This window comes from Calypte anna, chromosome 2 (genome assembly GCF_003957555.1).
Source record: "Calypte anna isolate BGI_N300 chromosome 2, bCalAnn1_v1.p, whole genome shotgun sequence".
Lineage (NCBI taxonomy): Eukaryota > Metazoa > Chordata > Aves > Apodiformes > Trochilidae > Calypte > Calypte anna.
The window spans coordinates 22,933,048-22,960,847 of NC_044245.1; the positions used below are offsets into that span (position 1 = coordinate 22,933,048).

The 27,800-nt window shown below is 38.6% G+C and overlaps 1 protein-coding gene across 1 annotated transcript; it reads left to right on the forward strand.

Annotated features, from left to right (window-relative positions):
- The first annotated feature begins 836 nt into the window (after positions 1–836).
- Positions 837–26,934, forward strand: LOC103528849 (pituitary tumor-transforming gene 1 protein-interacting protein). Its single transcript, XM_030444133.1, has 7 exons — positions 837–1,194; positions 5,373–5,425; positions 6,313–6,421; positions 10,077–10,185; positions 13,814–13,885; positions 20,130–20,176; positions 25,351–26,934. Exons 1-7 carry the CDS (start codon positions 837–839, stop codon positions 25,398–25,400), a joined length of 798 nt encoding a protein of 265 aa, XP_030299993.1. The 3' UTR covers positions 25,401–26,934.
- The last annotated feature ends 866 nt before the right edge of the window (positions 26,935–27,800 follow it).

The window sequence follows — 27,800 nt, forward strand, 5'->3', positions numbered from 1 at the left end:
ATACTTGCAGTTATAATGGTGATGATTTACATTATTAGTCTTTTATTAGTCTCGTTCATAACACAAGACTAATAACACGGCCATGTTTGAGAAGGAAGGTCACAAGCAACTGGAGTGACTGCTGATTCAAACAGTGCCATTTGTGGAGGCAGTGTTTCCTTCATACTTCCTTCATACTTTCAGTCCTTCAGCACTGAAAACCCCTGCACCCACACTTTGGCTATTGATAGCTCAATGTCAAACTTCCCATTCCTCAACACGATCACAGACACTAAGAAGGTTCACCTATGGCATTATTTAATTAAAAGATGTCAAAGCACAGCAAAATATCTAATTTCATTTGTCATTAAGGATTGGATTTGGTGCCTAACCACAGTTGATTCAGTTCATTGAGATAACCAAAGTTTCTGATGTGTGTACACTGCCATCTCGGAGGTTTTGGGGGTCTGTTTCTTCCATTTCTGTGTTGTCTCTTGCAGCCTTATTTGGATATCTTGTATACCCCTGGGCACTTCAGAGAGCTCTACACCTTTCTGTAAGGCTGTAAGAGGTGGGTTGCTGTGGAAAAGCGACAACTCCTTATTTCTTTAAAATGGAAAGGCTACGGGTAATGTTCACACTTATTTCCATCTTATTCCCTGGCCAGCCCTGATGCGGGGACTCCGTTACCGGCCTTGATGCCTTTGGCTGCCTGTGGGCCATGCTTACCGAAAGAGGTCCCTGCCACCTCCCTCCTCTCCCCGCAACGGAAGGAAAGAAAGCGAGTCAAACCAAAAGAACCAGAAGCCTTGAAGGAGAGGGAAAGGGCCTGCTATACCGCAGAAACGAGCCTATAAATGACTGAGACTCGGAGCCGCTGCTCTCACACAGGCTCACGAAAGGTGAAGCACACAACACGCCCTCCTGCAGGGACCAAACCCCGCCGCTCAGCCCGGCCCCTTGGCCGCCGCCCCTCCGCCAGCCCCGCGGGCAGCACGCAGCCTCCACCCGCCCCGAGCCCTGCCTCCGCTGCCAGTTTGCGGCGCCTGCGCGGTGCCGTTCCCGGTTCTCGGTGCCGGTTCTGCGTGCCGAGCGCGGCCATGGAGGCGCTGCGGTTATGGCCTCTGTGGCTGCAGGGCCTGGCGCTGGTGTGTGGCTGCGCCAGGCTGGGGCTGGCACACCTCACTCCCACGATTGCGCCAGCACCTGTGTCGGGTAAGGAGGGGCGGGGAGCCGCGGAGCTGCGCGTAGCCGTTCCCTTTCTCCCAGCGAACGTGCTCGCCCGTGGGGGCTTCCCGGCGTGTTTCTTCTCTCTGGAAGCCCCGCTCGCCTCGAGAGCAGGGCTACGGGAGGGACGGGCAATGGCCCTCGCTCGCCTCGAGGCCTGCAGAGGCCCAGCGCCACCCGTCTGGAGAGCTGGAGGAGCTCGGGGGTTTCCTCGGTTCTCCCGTTCTCGTCCCCTGCCTGGGAGCGGGCTGGTCCCGTGTGGTGCCTTCCCGCTTGGCTCCCCAGAGGCTCCTCCGGGCGTCCCGGTACAGGAGGGGGCGGTGGCCCCGGGGTTTGTGGTGCTGGGCGGCCTGGCGGGCCTGGGGTGATGGGGAGCTCTGCTGCAGGGAGACAGCAGTCGCATGGGTTTCCTCTGCCCTGGCTGAAGGTGAGGAATGGGGCTTGGAAGCAGAAGCCGATGGAGAGGCCGCTGCCATCCTGTTTGTTCTGTAGAAGTCGTTGATCTCAGAGCCGCTGTTGGAAAGCAGGTGGTGAAAAGCTCGTCTTTAGATTTAGTTGCCATTAGTGGATGTGGCTAGAAAAGAGCATGTCAGGTTAGTTTGTATTAAGTTAGGAGTGGCATTGACCTGTGTTTTTAGAGTCTAACTTGAGCTGTTTCATTTCTTTTACACTTGAAATGGAAATACCCAACATTGTGGGTCAATTCAGCTTGGGGCAGAAGAGAGAAGGAGCTCTGGGTGTTCCTCACTTACTAGAGGGAGGGAAAGAACGACAGGTGGAGCTACTAATACCTGCAGCTTAATCAGTTTTTTTCTAATAGTTCTGAGAAATGTAAAAAAACACTGTTTGGTTGGAGCCAAAAATCCAGTTCAATTGCAATGGATTTGCTTATGGCTTCCTTAGGAAATAAGTTTGTTATTATTGATTTGAGTTTAGGAACTTGCTCATGAAACAAAGTTGGTTGCTGATCTGGAGAAGGAGTGTGGTATTATATAGAAATATGTGTTTATTCCTTTAAGGAATAAACATTAGAAATAAGGTTAAAGTGAAAAAATATGGATTGTTACAGCATACAAACAGTAGTATTTTAATCTCAAGTTGGAAAAGAGTAGGGAGGTAGACTGGTTAACTATTAGATGCATGTCTCTTAGTGAAGTGATGCTTTTGAGGAGAGATGGCAGTTTTATGGTTGTTATGCAAGACCAGGACCTTGTGTTACATTTTCCTGTTCAGCACCTGAATTCAACAGGGCTACATTGAGACAAAGCAGGGCAACAAAGGCTGTGTTGTTCCCTGTTTTGGAAAATACCTGGAAGAGTATGGCTTTAATTGCTGGAGCAAAAGGAAGGTTGAGGAGAAATGAGTACTTGGAGAAAGTACTCCTTCTATAGGACAGACCAACTGTTTTAAGTCAGTCAGCAGTGTTTTCTTGAGAATGGGGCAGAGAACAAATTAAAATAAATAAACTGGAATAATATAGCTGTTGAAAGGTTTCTGATTTGGTTTGGTGTTTTGTTTGGGTTTTTTGGGGGGGAGTAATAAGATCTCCTCACTGATGTTAATCTGGTATTTCAGTCACCAGTGCTTAGCATATGCTGGTGTAGATCCTTGTCCTAAAGAAGAAATAATCCCTGCATGTGCTACCTCAATGCAGTAATGCATTTTAGAAAAGATGGGGAGAAGCTGTTTTTAAGAACAACAGAATTTTATTGTTGGTGTTATTCTGTTTTACCTGTGTTTTGTTGAGAAACAGCCTTTGTTCTGTATTTGTGCATTGTTACCCTGGTCCATGACTGTCTCATAGAAAGCGAGGCCAAGCAGATAATTGGTGTGTAGTCAGACTGGTACAACTCACAGTAATAGCTTTTTGCTATCTTGTGAGAAGATCTTTGTACAGATGTTACACTGAATTGTTTTGGTAAAATTACACCAGTTATTAAAGTGGTGCTTCCACTGCTTGGTAAACTAGGCTTGGTATGTAAAAATGATTTATCATTTTATTACATATTAGATGATTAATGCTGATGGTATATGCCAATGTAGAAGTAATGATCATTCGTCAGACACATTCATTAGTTATTGCTGTTTAAAATGCAGTGTGAGTTATTGCTGGTAATGGTGCTATGGCATACATTTTTTTTCCTTGATAAAAATAGTACAGTAGTTCTTTGAAATATTAGAGGGAGGTTGTCAACTTGATATATATTCAAATTTTTAAAAAATTAAAATTGTTTTGGTTGAATGTGCTGGTATGCATGATGCTATAGCAGGGTGGAATGGAGGGGTGGATTGTTGGTTTTTTTGTTTGTTTGTTTGAGAAGTATTTTCACAGAATCACACAGAAAAACAGGATGTTAGGAGTTGGAAGGGACCTCAAGAGATTGAGTCCAACCCCCCTGAGCAGAATCACCTACTGTAGGTCACACAGGAACACATCCAGGCAGGTTTTGAATGTCTCCACAGTGAACACTTTTAACTGATGGAAAACTTATATATAGTCAAATAACAGCAATATCAAATATATATGATGTTTGAGATGTATGTTGTGATGATACTTTGAAGTATTTTTCATTAAGATTCTTTTATGCTGGTCTTATATATAGACTTTTATTTATGTTTATTATACATTTAAAAAAAAATAATTTAAGCCCCAATCTTTTAACTGTATGTCAAAATAGATTATCTGCTATAATATCTCAGTCTACTGAGGGCAGTTAAACTGTTAACTGTTAGGGCAGTTAAAGAAGATAAGCACAATGAAAAGCTTGTGCAATTACCTCCTTTGGTGAGAATCTAAGGAAAGTTAAATTTCTTCACTTAATTGTAAATAATTCAGTATTGAGATTGTAACCTAGAGTATTTTTTTAGAAGCCCTTGTTTTATATCTTAAATTAAAAATGTAATGAAGTATTTTTATAATATGCATTGTGGTAGACCATGTGGAATAATAATTTTGAGTCTGATCTGAAAACCTTTTGTGAATCTGCTTTTTGTGGGTTTTTTCCATGAATTGATACACGGGTCTTATACTTTGGCTGTTTCTCAATTAATTGGTACTGGTAACACTAATTGGTACCAGATAAACTACTGTATTTTATTTTTCTATGCAGATATATTAAAGGTAAATATACTGGTACGTGAAATACACTTAATGCTAAGAATTAATACCAGAAAAGTATAATACTGCATTATGAAAATGTGGTTGTGTCAAAACATGCCAATCATTTAGCTCAAATTGGTATCTGCTTCTGACTAATGCAGTTGTTCATTAAAAGTAGAATTGGGTTCCAGGTTTGTAGATGTTTCCCCTTGCATTTATGATATTTGTGGAAATAATAAAATTAGTTTCAGTAAATAGTATTACAGATGATCACAGGAGCTACAGTTATTGTAAGAAAAACATGGTTTCAGAGCAGGAGAGGAGACCCTTCCTCATCTGTGAAGCAGTTCATCTAGGTCAAGACTGTGGCATACATGTGGTCCTTTTGGCAAAAAATTATGTCTATATTGTGGATTAAAAAAAGACTAGTCTTAAGCTGATCAGCATTCAGTACTTCTAAATGGAAGTCATAGCCTTTGGCTGGAATCCTTGGGGAATGTGAACATCAGTAAATATTTTCTTTTTTTAGGATAGAAGATTAAGTCCTTCTGCATCACTTGGCTTTTCAGACTTACTTTAGAGTTCTTGTTCATCTTATTACAAAATAATTGTGTCCTGTGTTTGAAAATATTTTTATTTTTACTTAGTCATGTTATTTGGAGAACTTTAACTTTGAAAAATTTTTTTCACCCTGGAAAATGATCAGTATCTGTGAAAGGGGGACTAGCCCTAGGAAGGAGTTAGCTTTTGCTAAGCTTTAAAGCTGCAAAACTTGGAAAGTTCTCTAAATTGAAGAGTAAAAATTGTTAGAAATTCAGCTCTTGGATTCAGTTTCCCCTCTTGTCCTTAGAGAAAGCAAATTTCAGTTTAAGGTATGTTTGAATTGTGCTGAAACTGAAATACTTTGTATCTGTTCACTGTGGTTCTGGCAAGGAATTACTTCAGTCAAAATCTTTGCTTGTCTCTAGAAGTAGAAAAAAAAAGAAAATAGGCTAAATATTAAGTTAAATATTTACTGAGTAAATATAAATGTATAATTTGTGTGTCGTGGTGTTTTTTTTCCTAGCATGTTCAGAATTTTCTCAGAGGTCTTGTGAAGAATGTCTGAAAAACGTTTCGGTAAGCTTTCTGACATCCTTACTGATAGATGAGAATTTAATGATTTTTTCCATTAAATGTGAAATCAAATTGTTAGGATTTGTTTGGTAGGGTTTGGCTTTTCTTTTTAATGGTGAATCTAGTCAAACTACCCTTAAGAAGAAGTCAAGATCAGTCAGTTCCAGCATCTGTTCTTATCTAGATGGTAGAGTCAACTGATGTGCTTGTTTATGCGTGATGCCCGGGTGCCTTCACTTTGCTAGGGTTACTTCATGGTTTGGTTACCCAGGGTATTTCTCTGCTTTCATTTCTTGTATGCAGGATAGGAGAACTGGAAAAACAATGTAAATAAGCTAAAAATGCCTTTCTCTGGGGATGCCCCAAGTGATGAATTTGCTTAAAATTAAAGCATAGGATGACAAATTTAAAAAAAATGTTATTGTAGGTAAAGCATAGCTCCTGGATGAGCTTGCTCAGTAATGAATTCTAAAAACCCCTGTTATGTCAAGAATTCCTTTTATTATCATCCAAAACTTCTTCACCGGTTGAACTGTATGGTAGTGGAATTTTGCATGAGTATTGATTTTATTATTTTCTTTTTTTAGCACATGAAAAACAAAATTTAGGCTTTATGCTTAGTCCTTAAAGATACCAGATGTGTTAAAACTCTGAACAGTTACAAAATCATAAAACTATTTCTTTTCCGATAAGTACAAAATGTACTTATTCACAGTTCAGTTCCATCTTATGTAGGAATTATACTAAGGCTTCCATAGCTTTCATACTACAAATTACTTTTGATACATCTTTACAGCATTGTACTCTAGAATTCTGTCTGTGGAGAGGAGTACTAAATTGTAAACTGGTTTTGAAGATAAATAATTTGTTTTTTTTTTTCTTTTGCACAGTGCCTTTGGTGTTACACCGAAAATACTTGTATTGATTACCCTGTAAGAAGTATTATTCCACCATCTTCACTATGTTCCCTCTCAAATGCTCGGTGGGGAGTTTGCTGGAGTAAGTACTAATTTGACTTTTGCTTTAGAGAATTCTGTATGAGTATGGTTAAAGAAAGACTAACACTTACTAGAAATGTTTCCTGGTAATTTATTTGAAGAGTCAAGGAGAGGAAGCAGTGGTTATGATTTGAAACAATGATCTCTAATCTTCTGCACTTACAAACAGTAATTTTTAAGGGTTCTTTGTGAACAGCCAGTACAGTTATGCTGTTCCAATGGCTTTACTGTCTAGTGGAATACAGTTGATGGTAGAGTCTAGACTGGGAACCAGTAACATTGGAATGTTTCAAGTATTGTATGTGTGTTGTCAGAATTCACATGTTTTTTAAACCATACTTCTGAAGTACAAAGTAGTAAGACCATTCCTTGTTGACAAAAGGTGACCTTTTTAAAAGACCTGTTTTTAAAAATTTCTTAAAATGTTGGTTGCTATGCCTGGATTTACACTTTTTATAATATATTCCAGTGGCAGCAGTGATCCAATACCACAAAAATGGACCCACCCCCAAATTTCTGAGTGCTGTTTTTGCTTAAACTAATGAAAAACCAGCATGGTCTCTGGGTGCTGGAGGCACTGCAGTTAAGGTTAAAAAGGAAGCTGTAGAGTGCTGCCATGGGCTGTAGGACTTCTTCATTTAATTGTTCTTAGATTTTCCTTTGCTTTACATGTTGTATTACAACACACAGTACAGTGCATATGCTGCAACTGAGGTGAAATCTTTGCAGCAGGTTTTACAGTACTGTGTGTACAGATCCAAATCCAGACTGGACTGGAACAGAACAAGTGAGACACTGGAAAGCTTGTCATATGAAACAAGAATACAGTTCCAGTCCAACAAAGGCTTGCTGCTTTCAGTGTTTGCTTATGAATACCAAGAGACTAAGCAAAAAAAAACCAAAAACAAACAAGTGGAGATCAGCCATCTTTGACTGTGGTAACTGTAAATTAGAAGAAATTTACCACACTTAGAGCAGTGAGATTATGCAGTAATCTGCATTAGAGTAGCAGAGATAAAAGATTGCTATTAAAATGAAGCGTGCAACTTTCTGAACACTACAAAATTGTATAATCCCTGCAAACAGAGGGACTAGATTGAATGGTACAGGAGAAATTTACCAATTCTTTATTCCTAGCAGAAGGGCTCTGTGCTTTGTTTTGTGAGAGAAAACATTTATGCTTAGACTTCTGGAGTTTTTTACAGCTCCTGCCGACAGCTAGGTACCTACACAGCTGCTTGCTCCCTCCTGCCCCCACCCCCAGTGCAATGGGGGAAGAAAACAAATAACAAAAGCAAGATAGCAATGGTTTGAGATGAAAACAGTTTAATAGGTGAAGGAAAAAAGGGAAGAGGGGAAAAAGAACAAACCAGAACAAATGAACAAGCAAAGGAAGTTGCATACCAACTCCTACAGGCAGACTGATGCCCAGCCAATCCCTAAGCAGCAGTCACCTTGGAAGCCAGACACACCCTTCTCTTTTTTCCTTTGTCTCAGGTTTTATTGCTGGTCATGGCATTATACTGCATGGAATGTCCCTGTGGACAGTTTGTGTCAACTTTTCTGGCAGTGTCTCCCCCTGACCTCTAAAACCTCTTGCCTACCTCCAGCACTACTTGCTGAGGAGCACAGAGTGGGTGTGTGAAAAAGAAAAAATCTTCAAGCCTGTTCAGCAAGAGCCAAAACATCAGTGTGTTATCAGCACTGAAGAAATAGCCAGAAACCCAAACCACAGCATCGTAGCAGTTGCTGTGGAAAAAGTTAACTCAGTACAGTCCTTCTGCAAGCAGAATAAAAATTTTGTGATGGAGCTCATTCTAAGAAAAAAAAAAAAGGTGGGAAAAAACCCACCAGCAACAAAAATATTATGCAGATATGCATTATGTTAATCATTTTTTTACAAATTATATGCAGCAACATACTATGGGATGGATGCATAGCCTTATTGAGTCTGTCCCCTTTGGATATAACAGGAAAATTAATTACTTTGTGAGTGCAGTTGTGATGTTTTATTTCTTTTTGAAAATAAAATGGAAGTGAGCTCAGTGTTGCTCAGTGTTGCTGAAAATGAAGGTGAATATTGCAGCTCTCAAAGTCAAAAATTAATTACTAGCTTCCAATTACAGTTATATATGGAATAAGATACATTGACAGATTATTAACCAGCACTGAAGAAAAAAAAAAGAATGTTTTAGAAGCAATGTAATACAAAGTAGCTTAATGTATTGCTTTTCATGAATAGTAACCACATGAAATAGTGAAGACAGGAATGAGGACTGAAAAGTAGCCATCTTTTTCTGCACCTTGTTTAAAGTTCAAAATGTATTTTTTGCTTCAATTAAATAGTATACTTTGAAAAAAATAGATTAAAACTACTTTTTTCTTTTTACTACACTAAACGAAGCATATTTGCTTGTAACTTTTAGGGAAGTAACAGAATGAGAAATGTGGTATGGTGAAATATGTCACTCAAAATTTACATATTTAGATCTTATTTGTGTATTGTAATTAGAAATTATGTATTAATCTGTATTATAAACTGTAGGCAGTAAATAATAACACAAAAAACATTTGCTATGATGTAGTATTTGGCAGGATATGCCGTGGCAAGACATGAGTGGGTGAGATCTGTAGAAAAATAACAGACTCTTCCACTCTGGCAGTGATCAGATGAACTTCACTCACTGAATTTGACTCTCTGGTACCCTGAAGCAGTAGAAAGTGCATCTGCAGCTACTTTATATTACTGCAGCAGCATGAAGCTGTCCAGAAGGATTTATGTGGGAGAAGAGACAGCTTCCCTGCCTCACCCCCGTCATGTTTTAATTATAGACAGTATAGGGGGTTGTGTAGTGAGACATGTTTAGTTTTTATCAGTGTTAAACTTCTTTGAATGATTTTGTACTTCAATTAAATAACTCCTCAAAAAACTCCTCTATAGCTTTACTTCTCTCATCCTCTTTGCTTTCTTCTTGGACCTCACCCTTTTCCAGGACAGCAGGTTTCTGGTTCTTTTTTATGGGTCCAGTCCTGTCCTGGTTTAAACAAGTGCAGTTGTTACAATGTATGCTGTTAAAATAACACCTCCAACCCTAGATGTTAATTGCTCTTTGGACATGGATGATGACTTTCTTTGGACGTAGAAAATGACTTAGGAACTCTTATAGAGAATTTTTTATCAGACTCTTCAAACCCTGTCACATTCTCATCTTATTTCATTTTGCTCTTTCTCTAACTGCAGCAGGTAATGTGTGTACACTGCTTGTGAATCTATGACTATTTTGTTCTTGCTGTACATTGGCTAAGGTCATGATTAAGAGGGCAGAACCGTGGGACCACACTAGTAGATATATATCAAATGAAGTATTGCAGGATGACTTTCTATAATGTGGTATATGTAAAAAGCAGTTTTACTCAATGTCTGTTCAGTGCAGATTATGCACAGCGGCAAGATATGAATGAGATAGGAATCTGAGTTTTAACTGGCATAGTTGCACAGAACTGTAATTCTGTTTTGTGGTTTAGTTGATTTTTTTTAATTTTTTTTTATTTTTTTTGCATACAGAGATAAAAAAATGCTCGGGAAGGAGAGGAAGAATTATCAGACCGTTTTTAATGCTGGACTCTAACAAGTTGAATATATTCATGTTTTTCAGTAAACTTTGAGGCTTTAATAATTGCGATAGCTGTAGTAGCTGGACTCATTCTGGTGTCCATAGCAGTCTGTTGCTGTTACTGCTGTTACTGCAGAAGGCGTTCCAGGAGGTAAATACATCTGTTTGTTTCCTTTATTAACTTTACTGTCCAGTATACTAATAATCTTTTCAGTTGGAAGCAGTTTTGGTCACAGCCCTTTATTTGTTTGAGACAGACAACTGAAAAAAGTGTTTAGTGGAAGGCAGTATGATACTGGAAATAATGCTGGAGTGATCTTGAAGTGATGTGTTTTGCTGTAGCATCATAGATGTGTTCCTGAAACAAACTATTGCTTTACACTTCTACATTTTACACTTCCTTATTAAGATTGGAGACTAAATATTTCAATGGCCAAATGCATGCTGCTTCTGATAACAGAGGAAATAATTTCTTTCAAGGCAAGGTTGTGGTACAGCAAAAAAGGGACTAGGTGGGTAACAAGTAACTGTGCATCAGTGTACTTACAGCACTTGGTATTGAACCTTCAGAGTTTGCTCTAGGATCTGTCAGCAGACTGGCACTATCTGTGAAGTTGTCTTTGCCAGTTCAACAAAATATTCTAAATATAAGGTGATACTTTTGCTTGAGGATACTATGAGTGACTTACTTGTTTTCAGGTAAAGTAATACTGCAAAAATCAAATGCTCATTAGATCTTGGAGGACTTTTAAAACATTTTTTTTTTTTCTTTTTAATGGCTTCTCTCTAACTGGCTAGTAGCTTTCAAAGGGAGGGGAACAGTTGATGAGTAGATAAAATGGGTAGGTCAGTGCTGGCATATGATCCCTATGAAGCACCTAAAAAGCTTTGTATATTGGGACAGCACGATATGTTTCCTTCTATCACTGAAGTTTTAGAACTCAGGTTACTGGGTAGTGTAGTTTCAGCTAGTTCCTTTTGTCCCTCAGTATTTCTCATGTCAACAAAATGTGGTCCTTATTTCTTGACCTGCAATAATTTCTATACTACGTCAGATACCTCTAATGCATTGTTCTTGTTTGAAAGTTGTTTCAAAGAGTGTATGCAGCTGCACAGTATTTAGTCCTGAGCTTCAAGCCAGAGAAATATGGTACATTTGTGGCTTTAAGGAAACAAGAAAATAATTGTAAATAACGTTTTTCCTTTCTCTCTTCTCTGTGGAAGATGGATTCACCTGTTCTGCCTGTAGATTGGTCCACCAAATCTGTCCTGCTGTAGAAATTGATAACTCTTTAGCCTTGTGCTGATAAGCCTTGAAGATTTATAAAACTGTTTTAGACTTTATGTAAGATCTGCCAACATCCTCTGCAGAACTGAGTAGTTCCCTGTGGCTGACACACGAACAAATAAAGCTTGATTCCTGTGAAAAGAGAGATTTGTGTCAGACTTCAGTTTTAGTAACTAAGTTGTCAACCAGTGCTGTAACATCTAATTCTAAAAATAGAGGCTTAGTTGAGAGTCATCTTATGCCAGGACTCCAAAGGTGCCAAACTTAATCTTCTGACACTTAAAGGATTTAAAGGTCTTGTCAGAGCGTGGTCCAGCTTTTTCAGGAGGATTCAGAAAGTATTATTATACTGAAGCCTGATGTATTACTGGCTCTAAACCCACTACTTCTTAGCAGAAATTCTTTTGCTGTCTGCTTCCTCAGTTTTGGGGACTCCTTTTCCACGAAATTAACTTGTTTAAATGAATTGGAAGAAGAAAAATTAGTAAAAATGTAGTATTAGAGCTGTTTTTACCAACCCCTTAGATGTATCACCTCAGATTTCACATACAAACTTCTTTTTACAGGAGTGTTAGTATTCCTTCTTGGAGATTTTAAGCTGGGAAATTTCATTCTTAGGAAGTCAGCACTTATCTTTTCCTTGAATCCCAACATTAGTAACATAGCTGGCTCACCTCAGTACATCCCTGCCACAGGAATACTAGGACTATTGGTGCATTGTTTCAGTTCCTTATTTTTATCCTATGTTTGGACTAGAAACATCAGGTTCCATTTACTTTAGAGATAACTATACTAGATAGACTCTCTTGAGTTACTTTAGTTTAATTTGTATTATATATGTATTTGTATTATATCTACACACATATTTGTGTGTATATATTTATAATATATATAAAATTATACATTGTATTAATTTATATAATTTCAGACTTTCTGATTTGGGAAATCAGAATTCTGATTTTGGAAAAAAATTCCGTCAAAGTGTCTAGAAATCAAAAGATATTTAATGACTTTTTAATCACAGGGAAAATATATTTTGTGAATCCTATGCCAGCATTTTATTTATTTGGTGGTTTTACATTTTGCACACACCAAGGTGAAGTGAGAATATTGCATAGTTGTAGGACTATGTATGTGTCTCCAATAAAGTAGTTTTACAGCAGAGTGCCTGAGAATGCTAGCTGCTAGTTTTCCTAGATATGATAATTTAGGGAACTGAATAGTTTTACAAAAGGGTCTAACACTTTTTTGCCAATAAAGGTGCCCTGCTGCATCTGTTTCCTGCTGCCAAACTACCCCAAGATTTTTCTCATTCTTTAAGAGGATACAGGAAAGGAGGAACTCGAAAATTTGTATATGAAATGTTACATGGATTCTAGATGACTGGAATCTATTTAAATTATGAGATATTTAAAGAGATGTAGATGCCTGGTTTAGCAGATAAAAAATTGAGTTCAGATTTCCAGTTCTGGTGCCTGTAATTTTTTGTCTGTTAAAACATTTGACATGCTAAAATTAACCACTGGATGTCACTCTTGTTTAATTTTTATGTTGGTCGCTGTAAATGTGTGGTACTGCAACTGTTCATTTTGCTATTAGCAAGTGTATTAATATTGTAAACATGCATACAAAAAATCTTCATATAGTGCACTCAGTGTTGAAAAATGATTAGCACCTGGAGAAGTGTGGCAGGTGTCCATACACTAATCCTGAAAAATTGTCATTAATTCTGTCAGAAAAAATAACAGACAAATACTGTTTGGCATTTGCTTTATAGTTCTGTAATTCTTGTATGGTCTATCCAGCAGTTAAGTGAAGCTGAGCTTTTTCTATAGCAGGCCACAAAGCTTAAGTGCCTGCATTCAGCAGAGCATATCTGCACATGCACAGCTCACTTGTACTGCCCGGGCTCAGCATTTTTCAGAATCACACAGCTAGTGCACTCAGGTAAATCCTTGCTCATTCCAGAACAGGGAAGGCAGCTGCCAAAGCAGTTCACACTAACTGCTTTCCTGGGGGCAGTTTGAGATTGGATAGTGAGGGTTGTTGGAAAGATAAATTGTTCTGGCATCAAAGGCTTATGAACTATCAATCTTCTTCCAGGGGGAAACAATGGACTTAACTGTGCATGTGCAGTACATTTACTTTAAAATGGGGTGTGACACATGGGGAAAATGGCAAGTAGGAGTCCTGCTTCTGAAATAGTCTGCCACCTGTTCCTAAGAGCCTTTAAATTGTGCTATGAAGTCTGAAGGGCACATGACTACATTGAGTAATTACTACACTTGGGTAATATCACAGTGAAAGGATAATTCTTCAAATTTGTCAGTTACACTTATTCATCAATGAAATTTTACATGACTCTGAAGAAGTATGTTGGCTCAGACTGAAACTCATTTTGAAAATAAGTCAAATAACTAAGCAGTGGTTGCATAGTAGTGAATTCGCTTTTTCCTCCTATTATGTTTACCATCCCTTCTTATTTTTCTAGTAGACAAGATGAAGAAGAAGAAGAAGAGCTAACTAGGAAGAGAGAGGAACGAAGACTACAGTCTCTTCAGAGGTACATCTTGACAGCTTGATATGTAGCTAAAATCTGATTAGGAACCTGTATTTCCATAAGTGAACAGAGAGCAAGCAGGTTGATGCTTACTGTGGCAGGTACCACAAATGCTTTGTGCCTGTTCTGTGCCAGCCAAAAGCAAACAGAAGAGGTGTGTCTGAAGTCTTGTCTAGTCTTTCCTGGACTGATGCCTGTCTGTGGTCTGAAGTACTACTGAAGTGAGGCTGGGAATCAGAGGTGAAAACCACTTCTATGTTCAATTGAAAACTGGTCCTTTTTCTTTTAAAATCTGATGGGAAAGGCAGAGAAGTTGATAGATTACTAGGAATTTTGCTCAAGAAAGGGGAAACTTTGTCTCAGATCTCACTTTAGATTAATTTCATATTTTCATCCTTCCTGTTAAAGCTGTAATACAGTGTAGAAAGAAGTGCAAGAGTCAGCAGTCATGCAGTGCTTCTCAGTGAGAACAGCATGTTTTTTGCTGCTTAGTTCTCCAGTGGCTTTTCATAGTTTTTATACTATTTATCAGATGAACAATTTTTATAGGTAGGACCCTGATAAATACAAGGCTAATGTTGCTTTTCTATCATAACTTCCTTTTATGGTCTTTGTTTTGGCAATGCAAATGGATTAACTTCAGCAAAATAAGAAGTGAGTCCTAACCAAAGTAATGCTAGGTTTGGAGCTGTCATGTGTGGGTTTGAATCCCCAGAGACTGAGAAGGAAATTGATCTCTGGTTTTCTGCTTCCTGATTATGTTCTCTAAGTACTTGGCTGCTAAGTAGCAGGTGGACACCTTCACTGCCTTGCTCATGCCTGCTGTTTTCTCCTAAACTCAGATGGGTTGTTAATGAGCAGGGACCACAGGGAGCAAGGCATACATACTTCCAGGTGAGATCCCTTGTGGAGCTTTTGCCTGAAGACATTGTGTTTTGCTATTACAATTACGCATGAGGCAAGGCAGGTAGGCAGACATGCTTGGTTTGGTCAAAAGTTACATTTTAAGTGGATTCAAAAGTGGGATCCAATAAGGTTCTCAAATGTACCAACTTGGCCATGTCTGCAACTGGCAGGAGCTGTCTCAACTCCATACAAATCTGTTTTCTGATTTTGAATTGCCACGTTTTATAAGCAAATACAGCAACTGTTTGTGCCAAGTCTGGCAGTGGTTATGACAGGAGCAGGCACTGTGATGTTAGGAAGCAGAGTAGATTCTGTTGGATGAGTTAAATTGATGTGTTCTTTAGCCTTGTACAAAATTGTTAAACTTGTTTGCAACAGAAAGAATTAGAACAGGATACAAATGGGACTGTTTAACAGAACTTTGCAGAGCCTCATAGTGCAAACCTTGAATGATTATCTTTCATTTTGTGATTTTTGGTTGGTTGTTTTAGAGCATTTACATACTGACAGTTCAATGTATCTCAGTTTTCTACTAGCTGTTTAGTACAGTTTAGTAGCTTTTGAGCTTGCCAAATTTAAACTCACCAAGTTGTCTTTGTTCTGCGTTTGTACTGCCTTACTGGCAGTAGTTTGTATTCTGCATTTGTACTTTTTTTAGGGAAGTGTAAGCTTAAAAGTAACTGTCTGCAGAGGAAAGATGAGAATTAGGTGTCTCATAGTGTAGTTGAGCTAAAATTAGTGTTAAGAAAAATGCTAATTGTAACGGTGCCACTAATTTAACCCTTTAGATTGTGTGTAAAGGCATTCTATTTGTCATGTAACTGAGCTGCTGGTACCAAGAGCATTCTTACTTTTCTTTTATGACAAAGGCACAGCATTCCTTAGCTCTATGCTATGCCAAATTTGTCTTGCAGAAAGCTATTCATGTTTCTGTGGGGATTTTGAGCTTTTTATTCTGCTGAGTGCATTCAGGGAACTGTCCCAGCACATGAGATTGCTGGAATCCATAGGATGCAAGGAAAGCACAAAACCAGGGATGTGAGGAAATCGAAGAAAACACTTATTTGGGGAAAGAGCATAGAGTACTTCCATTTTTACATTGCAAGGTAGTATCAAACTTTATCCAATTAGAATGCATGCAGATTTGCTTTCACAAGCATCTTAACTTGTGAGCTGAAAGCCTTGTACTTGAACATGCACAGAAGGCTAAGAAATAGGTGCCCGCTTTAGGAAGTGTGTTCACATGTAGTTGTACCATACAGTTTCTCAGATAAGTGATGCTGAAGACTTGCAATGGATGAGAGAAAAGGTAATTTTTCCACCTGTTAATGCACTTCTTACTAGAGAGAGCACAAGTAGAAGGCTAGTGTGAATGGGATGTTTCTTCAGTAATGGTTTTGTGCCTTTATGAGGAGAGGGAATAGTGACATTTTGTTGTATGACAAAACCACATCCTTTGTCATAGTGAAATATACATTCTTAACATGACACGTTGCTCAGTTAAATCAACATTTACTATGTTTATTGTGAAGTAGACTTGTGACCAAGTGCATAGGGAATGATTGTGTACCAAAACCTTTCCACTGTAGTTTGTGTATCAACTTTAAATTTTTGGTACAGTTAATCTGTAGGAAGTCTGATACTTCTGGATTGTAGACTTTGATGTGCACACACACAGCAAGTGGTATTTCACCAGACAATTAGCAAAACAGAGCGAAGACCAACTCCATTCCTGAATTACAGCCTGGGAATAAGGATTGCTGGGAGCAGGCTGCTCTGCCAGAATGATTGCAGCAGCCCTCTTTCCTAGCTTCTCAGGAATGTGTCTGTGAAGCAGAGAAATCAGATTAGAGGCAAGAGGTTAGCAGCAGCATATTTCCCATATTCTAAACATGCATACCTGTTGTGTGTGTGGCTGGGGCATCCTGGAAAAACACAAGGAGCTGGCTGCTTCCAGCTACCAGGGCACCTCATGGTACCTGTTGCTTGCTTCCTGTAATTCCTTAGGAGGATGAATTGCTATTAGCAGGCTGTAGAACATACTCATAGTCTCAGCAAGGTATTTTTCATCAGCAAACTGGAGAGGAAAGCACTGTATTATACTGTATGGTTCTTCCACAACTGCAAAGTTTTTGTGTAGTTTCTGAAAGTAGTTGGATAGATAGTCAGGCTAATAACATAGCAAAAAATTGGCCAGCTTTGGCTTTGCATCTGCTTGTTTTGTGTGTTTTATGGGTTGTGTGTTTTTTGGGTTGTTTGTTTGTTTTCCTGTGGTATGCAGCTATTTCATATACTCCTATTCAGGTTGTTTGGCAATGGAAGGAAAACGGGACTACTCTGAGCTTCATTTAATAATGCCATTAGTGAATGGTAAAAAACAGTAAAGAGGCTGAAGCTGCCAAGTGTGTGACTGTCTTCTCTGAAGTAAATAGCAGTAAGACTAGAGGAAATGTCCTGAAGTTGACCAGGGGAGGTTTAGACAAGATATTAGGAAGAAGTGCTTTACTGAAAGGGTAGTCAGGTGCTGGAATGGGCAGCCCATGGAGGTGGTGGAGTCACCATTCCTGGAGGTATTTAAAAACTGCACATGAGGTTCTTCAGGACATTCTCTGGGCATGGTGGTTTGTTTTGAGTTTTTTATTTGGGTGTTAGTTTGTTTTGGGGGTTTGTGTTTGGGGTTTTTCTGTTTGTTTGTTTTCAGGGGTTGAGGTAGTGTTAGAAATCTTGTCAACTGTGATAGTTCTGTGATTCTGTGACTTTTTTGGAAGCTTCAAGATAGCACCTAGTATGTTCTGGCTTTTCAGGTACACAGTAGAAGTCTGCTTTGTAATTTTAAAATGTCTGTGTTAAAATTCAGCTTATTACAGATATTTAGGAAGTGTCTTTTTGGGATACCTAGATAGCTGTTAGAATGAAGAGTAAGGGTAATGATGTTGTCCCTCTACTTGTCTTCACAATGGCAAAACTAGCTGTTATGTCACTGAGTTGAAAATCACTGGTGCTATATAGAGTTTATTTATTCAGAGTGAGGGACAGGAAGAGAAGGAAACCTGGATTTAAGTTTGACTAGTGCTCAAGGGAAACAAATGTCTTACTGCATAGCTTTATTCCTTTGACTTTGTCATCACTAACATGAAAAATAATTTTTAAAGAGAACATTGAGTAGTAAATTGTTTTTTGGACAGTCATCTAATTGTTTACAGCTGCAAATGCATGTTACACTTATAGTAGATTTGTATAAATTATATCCTATGCTTTATACATTAGAAGTTGATAAAGAAAAGCACTGAGCTTTTCTGAGCTGCCAAGTATATTTTGGTATTGTACTGGTAAGGGAGAAAGGATTGTAGTTCATTTGTGAGAAACCAAGTATGGAAAATTATGATGTGAATTGTTAGTATTAGGAAAAATGCCTTCTTGGCTTACAGCAGTAGGGACAAATTGTATGAAGAGCCAAGGATTTAGTGAATAGAAGATGGAGTAATAGCAGTAGTATTAAGAAACAGAACTCAGAAGGCTGTCATATGGCTTCAGTTGCCTGGAAAGCCAACTGTATCCTTGGCTGCATCAAAAGAATCCTGACTGGCAGGAGGTGATTCTTCCCTCTGCTCTGGTGAGACCCCACCTACAGTACTGTGTCCAGTAAGACATAGAGAAGGACATAGAGCTCTTGGACCAAGTCCAGAGGAGGGCCACAAAGATGATCAGAGAACTGGAGCACCTCTCCCATGGTGAGACACGTTAAGAGAGTTGGAATTGTGCAGCCTGAAGAAGAGGCATTATTTGGGACACCTTAATTGCTGCCTTCCAGTACAGGAGGGAGTCTACAGGAAGTCTGGGGAGGGCCTTTTTATAAGGGCATGTAATGACAGGACAAGGGGTAATGGCTTTAAACTGGAACAGGGCAGGTTTAGCCTAGACTTAAGGAAGAAATTCTTCATTATGAGGGTGGTGAGACATGGGCATAGGTTGTCCAGGGAAGTTGTGGATGTCTCCTCTCTGGAATTGTTCAGGGGTGGGTTGTATGGATGGGACTTTGAGCAATGTGGTCTTGTGTGAGGTGTCCCTGCCTGTGGCAGGGGAGTTGGCACTAGATGGTCTTCAAGGTCAGAAGTAGAAGGTTTTGAGATGTGGTTTTCTCATAATGATTTATCTGCATGCTCTCCACAAGTGCCATTGCAGGGAAAGGCGGGTTCAGCCCTTCAGCTCTGTGGGAAGCAGGATAATTGTTTCTGGGGGCACACAGGACCTGATTAGCAGTAGGAATTGTTTGGAGGTAGAATATGCATGGGGCAGATGGGATCTTTGGTGAATTGAGCTGTTGGTACTTAACAGCTTTGTGCTGAATATGTGCAAATTAGAATCCGGTGAAAGTCACAACTTGTCTAACTGGGCTGAATTTTGGTAGTGGCAATGAAGTGTGGGGTTTTTTTCATGTTAGAGAAACATTGTTTTGCCAAATTCTGTGCCCTTTTTTCAAAAAGTATAAAAACCTGGATTGTCCTACTTACACAGTTTTGTGGGAGCTTTTTTGCTTGTTTTTAAACAAAGCAGCTATCTTAGTGTGATCCCTTTGAAATACAGGAAAATTATCTGAGGAATGGTGGAATTATTTCCATTTAAAGTTCTTTCATTTATTCCCCCTTCACTTTTGCAAAGGAGAGGGGAGAAAGAAATAATTGACTTGTCAATTGGTTTATGTGAACAATTAAAATTTGGCATTATTAGATACAGTCTTGAAAACTCTCTTATGACAGGTTAGACAGGATACTAGAGGTATCCAGTTGTTATGTAGCACAATAACTGAATTTATTGTCTGCAAGGATGCCATGATGGATTTTAGAAAAAAGTAGTTTTTGTGCATATTTGCTCTTCTACTTAAACAAAACAGTAATACACTTTTTATCTGTTTAGAATTATATTGTATCAGGATTCTGAGGCACACTATTCACAGCTTATTTTTATAATTATGGTTCCTGCTGGAAAGGAAGGGAATCTTCCAGCACTGTCCCTTGCATCCTTTATGTACAGACAAATACCTCTTGTGTGTGTGTGCATGTGTGTACATACATGTGGGTGCATTACTTCTCTGTAGACAAAACAATATTTTCTTTATGCTTGTAAATATGTCTTACTTTTACATTATTGATTAGCAAGACACTATGGTGAATCTTTTCTATATATACATTTTATGTATCTGTAATATATATAACTATTAAATGTAATTTTAAAAAACTCGTAGTTGCATACTAAATTACACAGTTATCTTTCAGATGTAATTATCTAGTTTTGCTTATTGCTCAAAACAATCTGAATGTTCTGATGCCTTTATTTGTTGCAGGAAACTTGAAAGAAAATGGAAGCATGATGAAATCCGCAAGAAGTATGGTATGTGATAATCCTAATATGGTACTAAATTGATCTCTTTTTCATAATTATTATTAAAATTCACAGCAGAAACAAGCTGTGTTTTGAGCAGAACTAATGAAGCTCAGTTTCTTACTGATGCATCATTTCTGTCACCTGAACACCTGATCTCATCACTGTGATGCTCCTGTTCTCTTTCTGCACTGACTCATCACTGGACAAGACACAATGTAGCTGGATGGGGTGTTTGCTTGGAATGGGCACTTAAATATATTGTCTCTTCCTAAGCAAGAGTACTGATTTTGGCTTTTTTTATTTTTCAACGTCATAAACCAATCTGTTGAAACTGGCTAGTAGGCTAATGGTTATTGAAGGAGCATAGACTGGCTAGTAGATAGCAAGCTTTTAAAATCAAGCTTTAAAAAGGATGGAGGGTGCAGCCCAAGGTAGGGATTAAAATTTTTTAGTTTTTATTTGTTCTTAAGTGGGGCAGTGGTCCAGTACCAATAAGAGAAGTATATTGCAGGACTGTAGGACCTGCTGTGTTTTATGGGAGCCTCTTATTATCTAGGCTTGTCTGTGCTTGCACTTTTCATTTGATTTGTTCATAGGGTTAATAGTGCTGTGTATTCAGAGACAAAGATGCTCACACTATGCAGCACTTTTTATTATGCAAATTGCACTAATGTCAGAGAAGGCGATTCTAGGGGTATGAACAGTCACTCAGAACTCTTAATTTTCATCTTCTTGTTAAACTGATTGGCAGAGTCTGGGAATGCCTTTATAAATCTGTAGCCTGCCCTTTGTCTGATGCAGAAATGATACAGACAGTCTCTATAGGGAATTCTCTGCCTGGGGAACATTTGCAAAAGTATGCTACTTGGCTAGAAAGGAGGAAAAATTCTGTTATGCTTGAACTTCATTCTTGTGGTATTTTATAGGATAATTGACCCTATAGCCCAATCATAATTCAGTTTCAAGAGGTTTAAGCGGTTGACAACAATAGTCCAGACCTTAAAGAAACCAAACAGCATCATTAAAGGCACTCTTTTTATGCTTGTTCCTCCTTAGAAGACACCTTAAAGTCTGTCTCAACAAGTCTGTATTATTGAGGTAGATCTGATGAAGCATTTGAGACCATGGCTATGTCTTCTAAACAACATGCAGCAGTCTGTACAGGGCTACCTATAGCTTTGCATCTCCTTGAGGCAGTGCAGCTAAGAGGAGTGAACAAAGTCCTGCTTTGAGTGTAGTAGTTCATGTATCAAACCACTGCCTTGAGGTTAAGTGGTGTTTGAAAGGCTGTGTTCAGTTATATTCTGCTTGTGAAACAAGTTAACTTGTCTTGATGGCCCTACATTTTAGTGAAGACACATCTCTGTTTTCAGTGCTTAACTTTCAGACCTTCACTTCATGCTTTTTGTGTCTTGGAGTATTAGAGTATCCTGAGGAACGTTGCTGGAATATATCCACCAGATTCAACAAATCTTGCTTGGAGCTATACTATGCACACAGTTGAATGAGAGTTAGTGTAATTTTGTCTCCACTTGAAGCATGTTAGTCTATCAATTTAATTAGAAACAAGTTCATACATTCATTGTGTTAACACAAGGTGCACCTTCTTATAAGGAGTCACCCATATTTATTTCCCCATGCAGGTGGGTTTTGCAGTCCAGTTTACCTGCAAAAGTTCATAATTAATCTATAAAACTTAAATTTCAGTAGCATACTTCTATATAAAGCTTATTTATTGACAGGTTTGTTTTATTGCATATGAAAAGATTAATTTATATTATCACATAGTATTTGAGGCCTGGATTTTCATAATACATTTTTATCATAAAGAATTAGTAGTTGGTACATCCTAAAAGGTTGTATGTAGCAGAGGAAAAATAAAAGACCAATATGTATAAATTCTGAAGTCCTAAATATTTTTGTTCGTGTATATAGTTTATATTTTGATAACAAATATTTTGATAACATGCAGACAAATGATTATCAAAATAATTCAGTGAGATATCATAGAGAAAGTCTTGCAATAGCCTGGAATCTTTTGTTGTTATTTTTCACTGTCTAGTAAATATATGTTAGCATATTAAACAATCTAATAAAAATTGCTCTGAATAATTATGGACACACTAGATTATTTCACACTCTTAAGCACTGCAGAGAGGATTCTCAGTTAACTAGGCATGGATGAGTGGCAGAATGACAATAATTTTGTTAACCTGACTCTGTAGATTAACATGATCGTGCCTGAAAATTCAGTATTTGGTTGGCTTTAAGGGAATGCCTTTTCCAATTTCTTCCACCAGCTTTCCTTACCCCATTTAAATGGTAATTACACATTTATAATGCATTGCAGGTGTCACTCTAGCCACAGTCCTTTGGGAGCATTGGAAGCAATAGAGAGCTTTAGCAACCAGGAATACACACTTTGAATTGTTTCTTTGTTGCACAATTAGATAGTATTTTTCATTTGCTCACATACATCAATGCAATATAATTACACAAATTATATGTTGACTCTTAGAAAATTTTAAAGTAGAATTCAGAGTACTTTGCAGCTTGTGTAGTGCACAAAGGAACTACAATTTAATTGCTGCTGCATTTGCTACTATTGTATGTTCAGTACAGCATTACTGAGAAGCTGCTTTATTACTTATGTAGTTCAGGGGTTTGCCTGGTATTAGTGGAAGGACTCTTCCTCTTCATTTGTATACAATTATTGCCTTTCATGATTTTGGGCTTCCACACCACTTGCTCCAGTTCTGCAAAGGTTTTAATTAGCTAATTTAATGACATGTGATAGTTTCTCTTTTATGTGAGATGTTGATTTTTCTATTCAGTAGTTTGTCACAGTAAATGTTCCTTCTGTTCAAGATAGACACTTTGTCTTGACCTTCTTTAGTGTTCTGAATGCAAACCAGGGTAACTTTCTATTGCCATACACTGAAAGCTATTTTGTTTGTTTGTTAAGAACAGAGTTGTTAATCTGGGGGTTAAAAATAAAGAGGAAAAGTGTAATAAAGGGTGAAGACACACAGTAAACTAGTTCATTTTTTTGCAGCATATACAGTCTCTTGTAAGTACTTCACTTGTTAATTCTATTTTTGAGCGTTGCTGATCCTGTGTTAAGGTCATATCTCAGTGACTGAGAAGTTGTGTAGTATATAATAAATGTGTTGGAATGAAGTATTAATTTCTTACAATTGCTTTGTCATTTGTTGAATTAGGAGGCCTCATACTTTATCCAAGCTAATGAAAGATGCTTGACTACAAATTTGAGTGTTTCTTAAATATGATTAAGTAGGTCAAATGTTAACCTTAAAATGAAGGTAAATAGAAGTAAGATGTTAGAATTTTTTTAAGTGTCCTGTGTGTAACATTAAAGTTCAGCAGTAGCATGTAATGGACTTAATTGCAAAGAAGACTCCTGAAGCTGCAAACATCCAGCTTCTCTGAACCTGTAAGTGTAAATTACAAGTTAGGTAGTTGCTCTCTTTTCAAATGGAAAAGAGTCAAGAGAGAAAACTCATGTTTGGTTCATCTAAAGCTCATATGCTGCCTTGAATCAGACATGCTATGCAATTTCCATAGACTTGCAGCTCCTCCTTGAGTGTCACAACTAAGAGCAGCTGTGGCAGCTGACAGGAGCTTTTAGCCATGCTTTTTTTCTTCCTTTTTTTCCTTTCTGGTATGTCTCTGGATTGTTTTTGTTCACTTTTTTGAGCCTGATAGAAATTCTTCTGTTAGAATTGGTGCAAATGATGAGCTGCTGTCTCCCTCCTTTCATGTAATCATAGAATCATCAAAGTTGGAAAAGACCTCTGAGTCCAACTGCCCATCCTACAGCCCCTAACCACTAAACCGTCCACCGTAGCTCTTCATCTGCTCATCTTTTGAACACCTCCAGGGATGGTGTCCCCACCACCTCCTTGGGCAGCCTGTTCCAACACCTTGCTACTCTTTCTGTGAAGAAGTTTTCCCTTATATCTAACCTGAACTTACCCTGGTGGAGCTTTACCACATTTCCTCTTGTCCTACCACTGGTCACCAGAGAGAAGAGGCTGGCATCTGCCTCACCACCACCTCCTTTCAGGTGGTTGTAGAGAACAATGGGGTCTCCCCTCAGCCCCCTCTTCTCCAAGCTGAACAGCCCCAGTTCCCTCAGCCTCTCCTCACGAGTCCTATTCTCCAGACCCCTAATCAGCTTGATTGCCCTTCTCTGCACCCTCTCCAGCACCTCTACGTCCTTCTTACACTGTGGTGCCCACAGTACTCAAGGTGTACTCACTAAGGCAGAGTACAGGGGCAGGATCACCTCCTTGGCCCTGCTGGTCACACTGTTCCCAATACAGGTCAGGATGGAGTTGTCCTTCTTGGCCACCTGAGCACACTGGTGTTCATGTTCAGCTGGCTGTTAGCCAACACCTCCAGGTCCCTCTCTGCTGGGCAGCTCTCCAGCCATTCCTCTCCAAGTCTGTAGCTCTGCTGGGTGTTGTAGTGGCCAAAGTGCAAGACCTGATATTTGGCCTTACTGAGACTCAGGCAGCTGGCCTTTACCCATCAGTGGAGCCTGTCTTGGTCCTTCTGCAGATCGTTCCTACCCTCAGGCAGATCCACACTTCCATCCAATTTAGTATAACTTTTTGTTGTACTTAGAATGCTGAGGGTAAACAAAATTCAAACACTGCATGCAGATTTGATAGTAGGACCGAGAGCAAGGTCTATCAGATGTTCTAACCTTTATTGTCATCCTCATTTGGAAGGAGGGCTTGCTGTTTCTCTTGGAGTGCTTTCTTTCCCAGGAGATGAATTTCTGCAGTCATGACCAACAATGCTCCCACTGGATTGAGTATTTTAGTTCTAGACTCTCACAAATGCATTTGGTAGGTTGTACTTCACAAATGAGAAATCTGTTTTTCCATAAGCATTTCACATAGAGAAGTGTTCTCTCCCTGCTAAATAATGAAATAACTATTCATGATAACAGCCTGAGAAATAAGATTGCTTAAGAACACTTTTGATTTATTATTATACTTGAATGTTTAGGTAATAGAGCAACTACTACAAGACAAGAATTGCCTTTCATTTTGCTATATGGAGTACCTATTACAGTGAGATCAGTAACTCAATATTTTAGTGTAGTACTGGTAAGAAAATGGTAAATGCAGTCCTGTTTTGTTTTACAGGTCTTCTCCAGGATTCTGATAATCCATACAGTAGATTTGAGAATGACTAAAGATGAGCACCTTCCACTTGAGCTGTAACTCCAACTGCAGAACAGAGGAAGATATTATGTTTTCATTTCTTTTTTTTTTTTTTTTTTTTCAAAGTTTTTCTTTCCTGGTTGTAAAACTAGGAGTGGATAAAGACTTCATGAAATACATATTTCTTCAACCTATATAGAACTAATTTGTCTATAAATGCTTTTTAAAAATATGTTAGCTGATTTTTATGGTGACATTTAAGTGTGAAATAATATCTATCCTCCTCTTAAAATTATTTTGCTACTTGGTACAGATGGCTAATAGTCACAGTCTTGTGTTTGCAGTCAGTCTTACCTGCCACTTGGAAAGCTGTTCCCAAATATTTTTCCCTACTGTATCTTTTTTTATTTTTTTAATATAAAAATAAAAGGCAATATGGAAGCACAGCTTCACACAGCAGAGGCAGCTAATGTTGGTATTGATGAGAAAATACAACAGGCACATTGTTAGAAATGGGTGGAGCTTTTTTCCCTCTGGAAAGAGATCTTCAAGGGTCTGATGCCTAGGGACTGAAAGTGGGGAGCGTGATTGCCTTTGAATAATTCAACTCAGTTATGGAGATTTTGATTTGCACTTTGGATATATCACTGATGTGAAAAATTATTTCATTTTGCCAAATTGGAAGAAGGTTGTTCTTGAAATATATGTAGTTATGTGTGCCTAAATTTAAGAAGAATCATCAGCCTGTGTGAACACTTTCTTCTGTAAGCTTAATGTATAATTAACAGAAAAAGCCAAAAATAGTTGCCAAGATTCTGCAGTTTATCAGGGTTCACCCTGGCCAGCAGCTAAGCACTGCCCTGTTGCTCACTCCTTCCATAGAATGGGGTAGGGGAGCAAAAAAGAGAGAACTCTTGGTTTGATATGAAGATGGCTTAGTAAGTGGAGGAAAGGAGGGATCCCCACCTCCCAGCTCTGCCCACCCTTCTGTGTTTTTGTTGCTGAGCATGTGTATGGTGTGGTGGCGTGGAATATCCCTTCAGTCAGTTCTGGCCAACTGAGCCAGCTGTGTCCCCTCCCTACTTGCCCACCCCAGCAGAGTGGAGAAAAATGACACCTTGCTGCTGTGCAAGCAATGCTCAGCAAAAGTCAAAGCACTGGTGTGTTATCAGCACTGTTCCAGCCACAAATCCAAAGCGAAGAACCATGCAGGCTGCTCTGAAAACCATTACCTCCGTCCCAGCCAGACCCAGTACAGTGAGAAGGCAGTAGTTTGGGTTTGTTTTTTTTTAACCTTTCATTGTTCTTTTGGTATTTCCATTATGTGACTTATTTCCTCTCTGTCTTTTCATAGAGGTGTTTCATTGACTATTTTCAGTAGCTTAACAGTGTGATGCAACAAGCAAAGATCTCTTCTGCCCCTCCCCCAGTTTAATGCAAGTTCCCATTCTGTACAGTTTAAATAAGCTCACTTGCTGTATATTATCTATTAAACAAATGTAAAGTATTGAAGATGTTCATGTTATTTTTAAAGTGTTCCTCAAATAAACACTTTAACATCTTTAATTTGGTTCTGCTTAGTGTTTTTGTTCTCTACAATTTTAAATTAGTTTAAAAGCAGTGATCGTGTCTGAGTTTGGGGGAAGGGAAATGATGTGTTCTTGCTTTTGTTTTATTTTCTGACAGAAGAATAAAACCTGAACAGGATGCAGGTGTGGTGGGAATTAAATCTTGCCCATGGGTGCTGAGGTGAATTGTCATTCCTTCCAGTGCCAAAGAACCTGCCTCCACTCCAGGCTTTAGTAACTGGCACAACTGATTTTGGTAGCATTTGCTTCCATTCTTCACCTGTTTTTTATTTCTGTAAACAGTTCGTATACTGTTTCTTAGGCATTTATATGAAAATGTTTTCACGTTCCTGACCTTGTGTTATGATTAATGTTAATGGAATAATGGTCCAGTTTTCCTTTTTTCCCCTTTTTTCTTAACTCATATTTAGCACTTTATTATTATGCACCATATTTAATTTCCTGTGTTTCTTCATTTCTCAGCTATTGTCAAGTCTGAAGTATTATTCAAATGGCTGTCTTTGAAGAATGATGGTCTGTAATGAGTGAGTTGATAGTGTGAAAATAAAATATGCTGATGGTTTTCCTTGGAGATAACTTTTGCAAAAATGATGGTCTGCCTGCTGTCTCATGACCCAGGTAGTGACATTCCTGACTTAATAGAAAAACATTTTTCTTTAGCACCTGCTACAGTGTGTGAAGGGCTGTCAGGTATTCTGACAAAAGGGGGAGGAGGAACAACCTCTCTTACATTTTCAAAGATGATAAAGTACTTAGACAACCAAAATATTTTGGGCATCCAGAATGGGTGCTGAATTGCTGCAACCAGACTTACCATATATTAATTCTTAACTTTATAGTGTA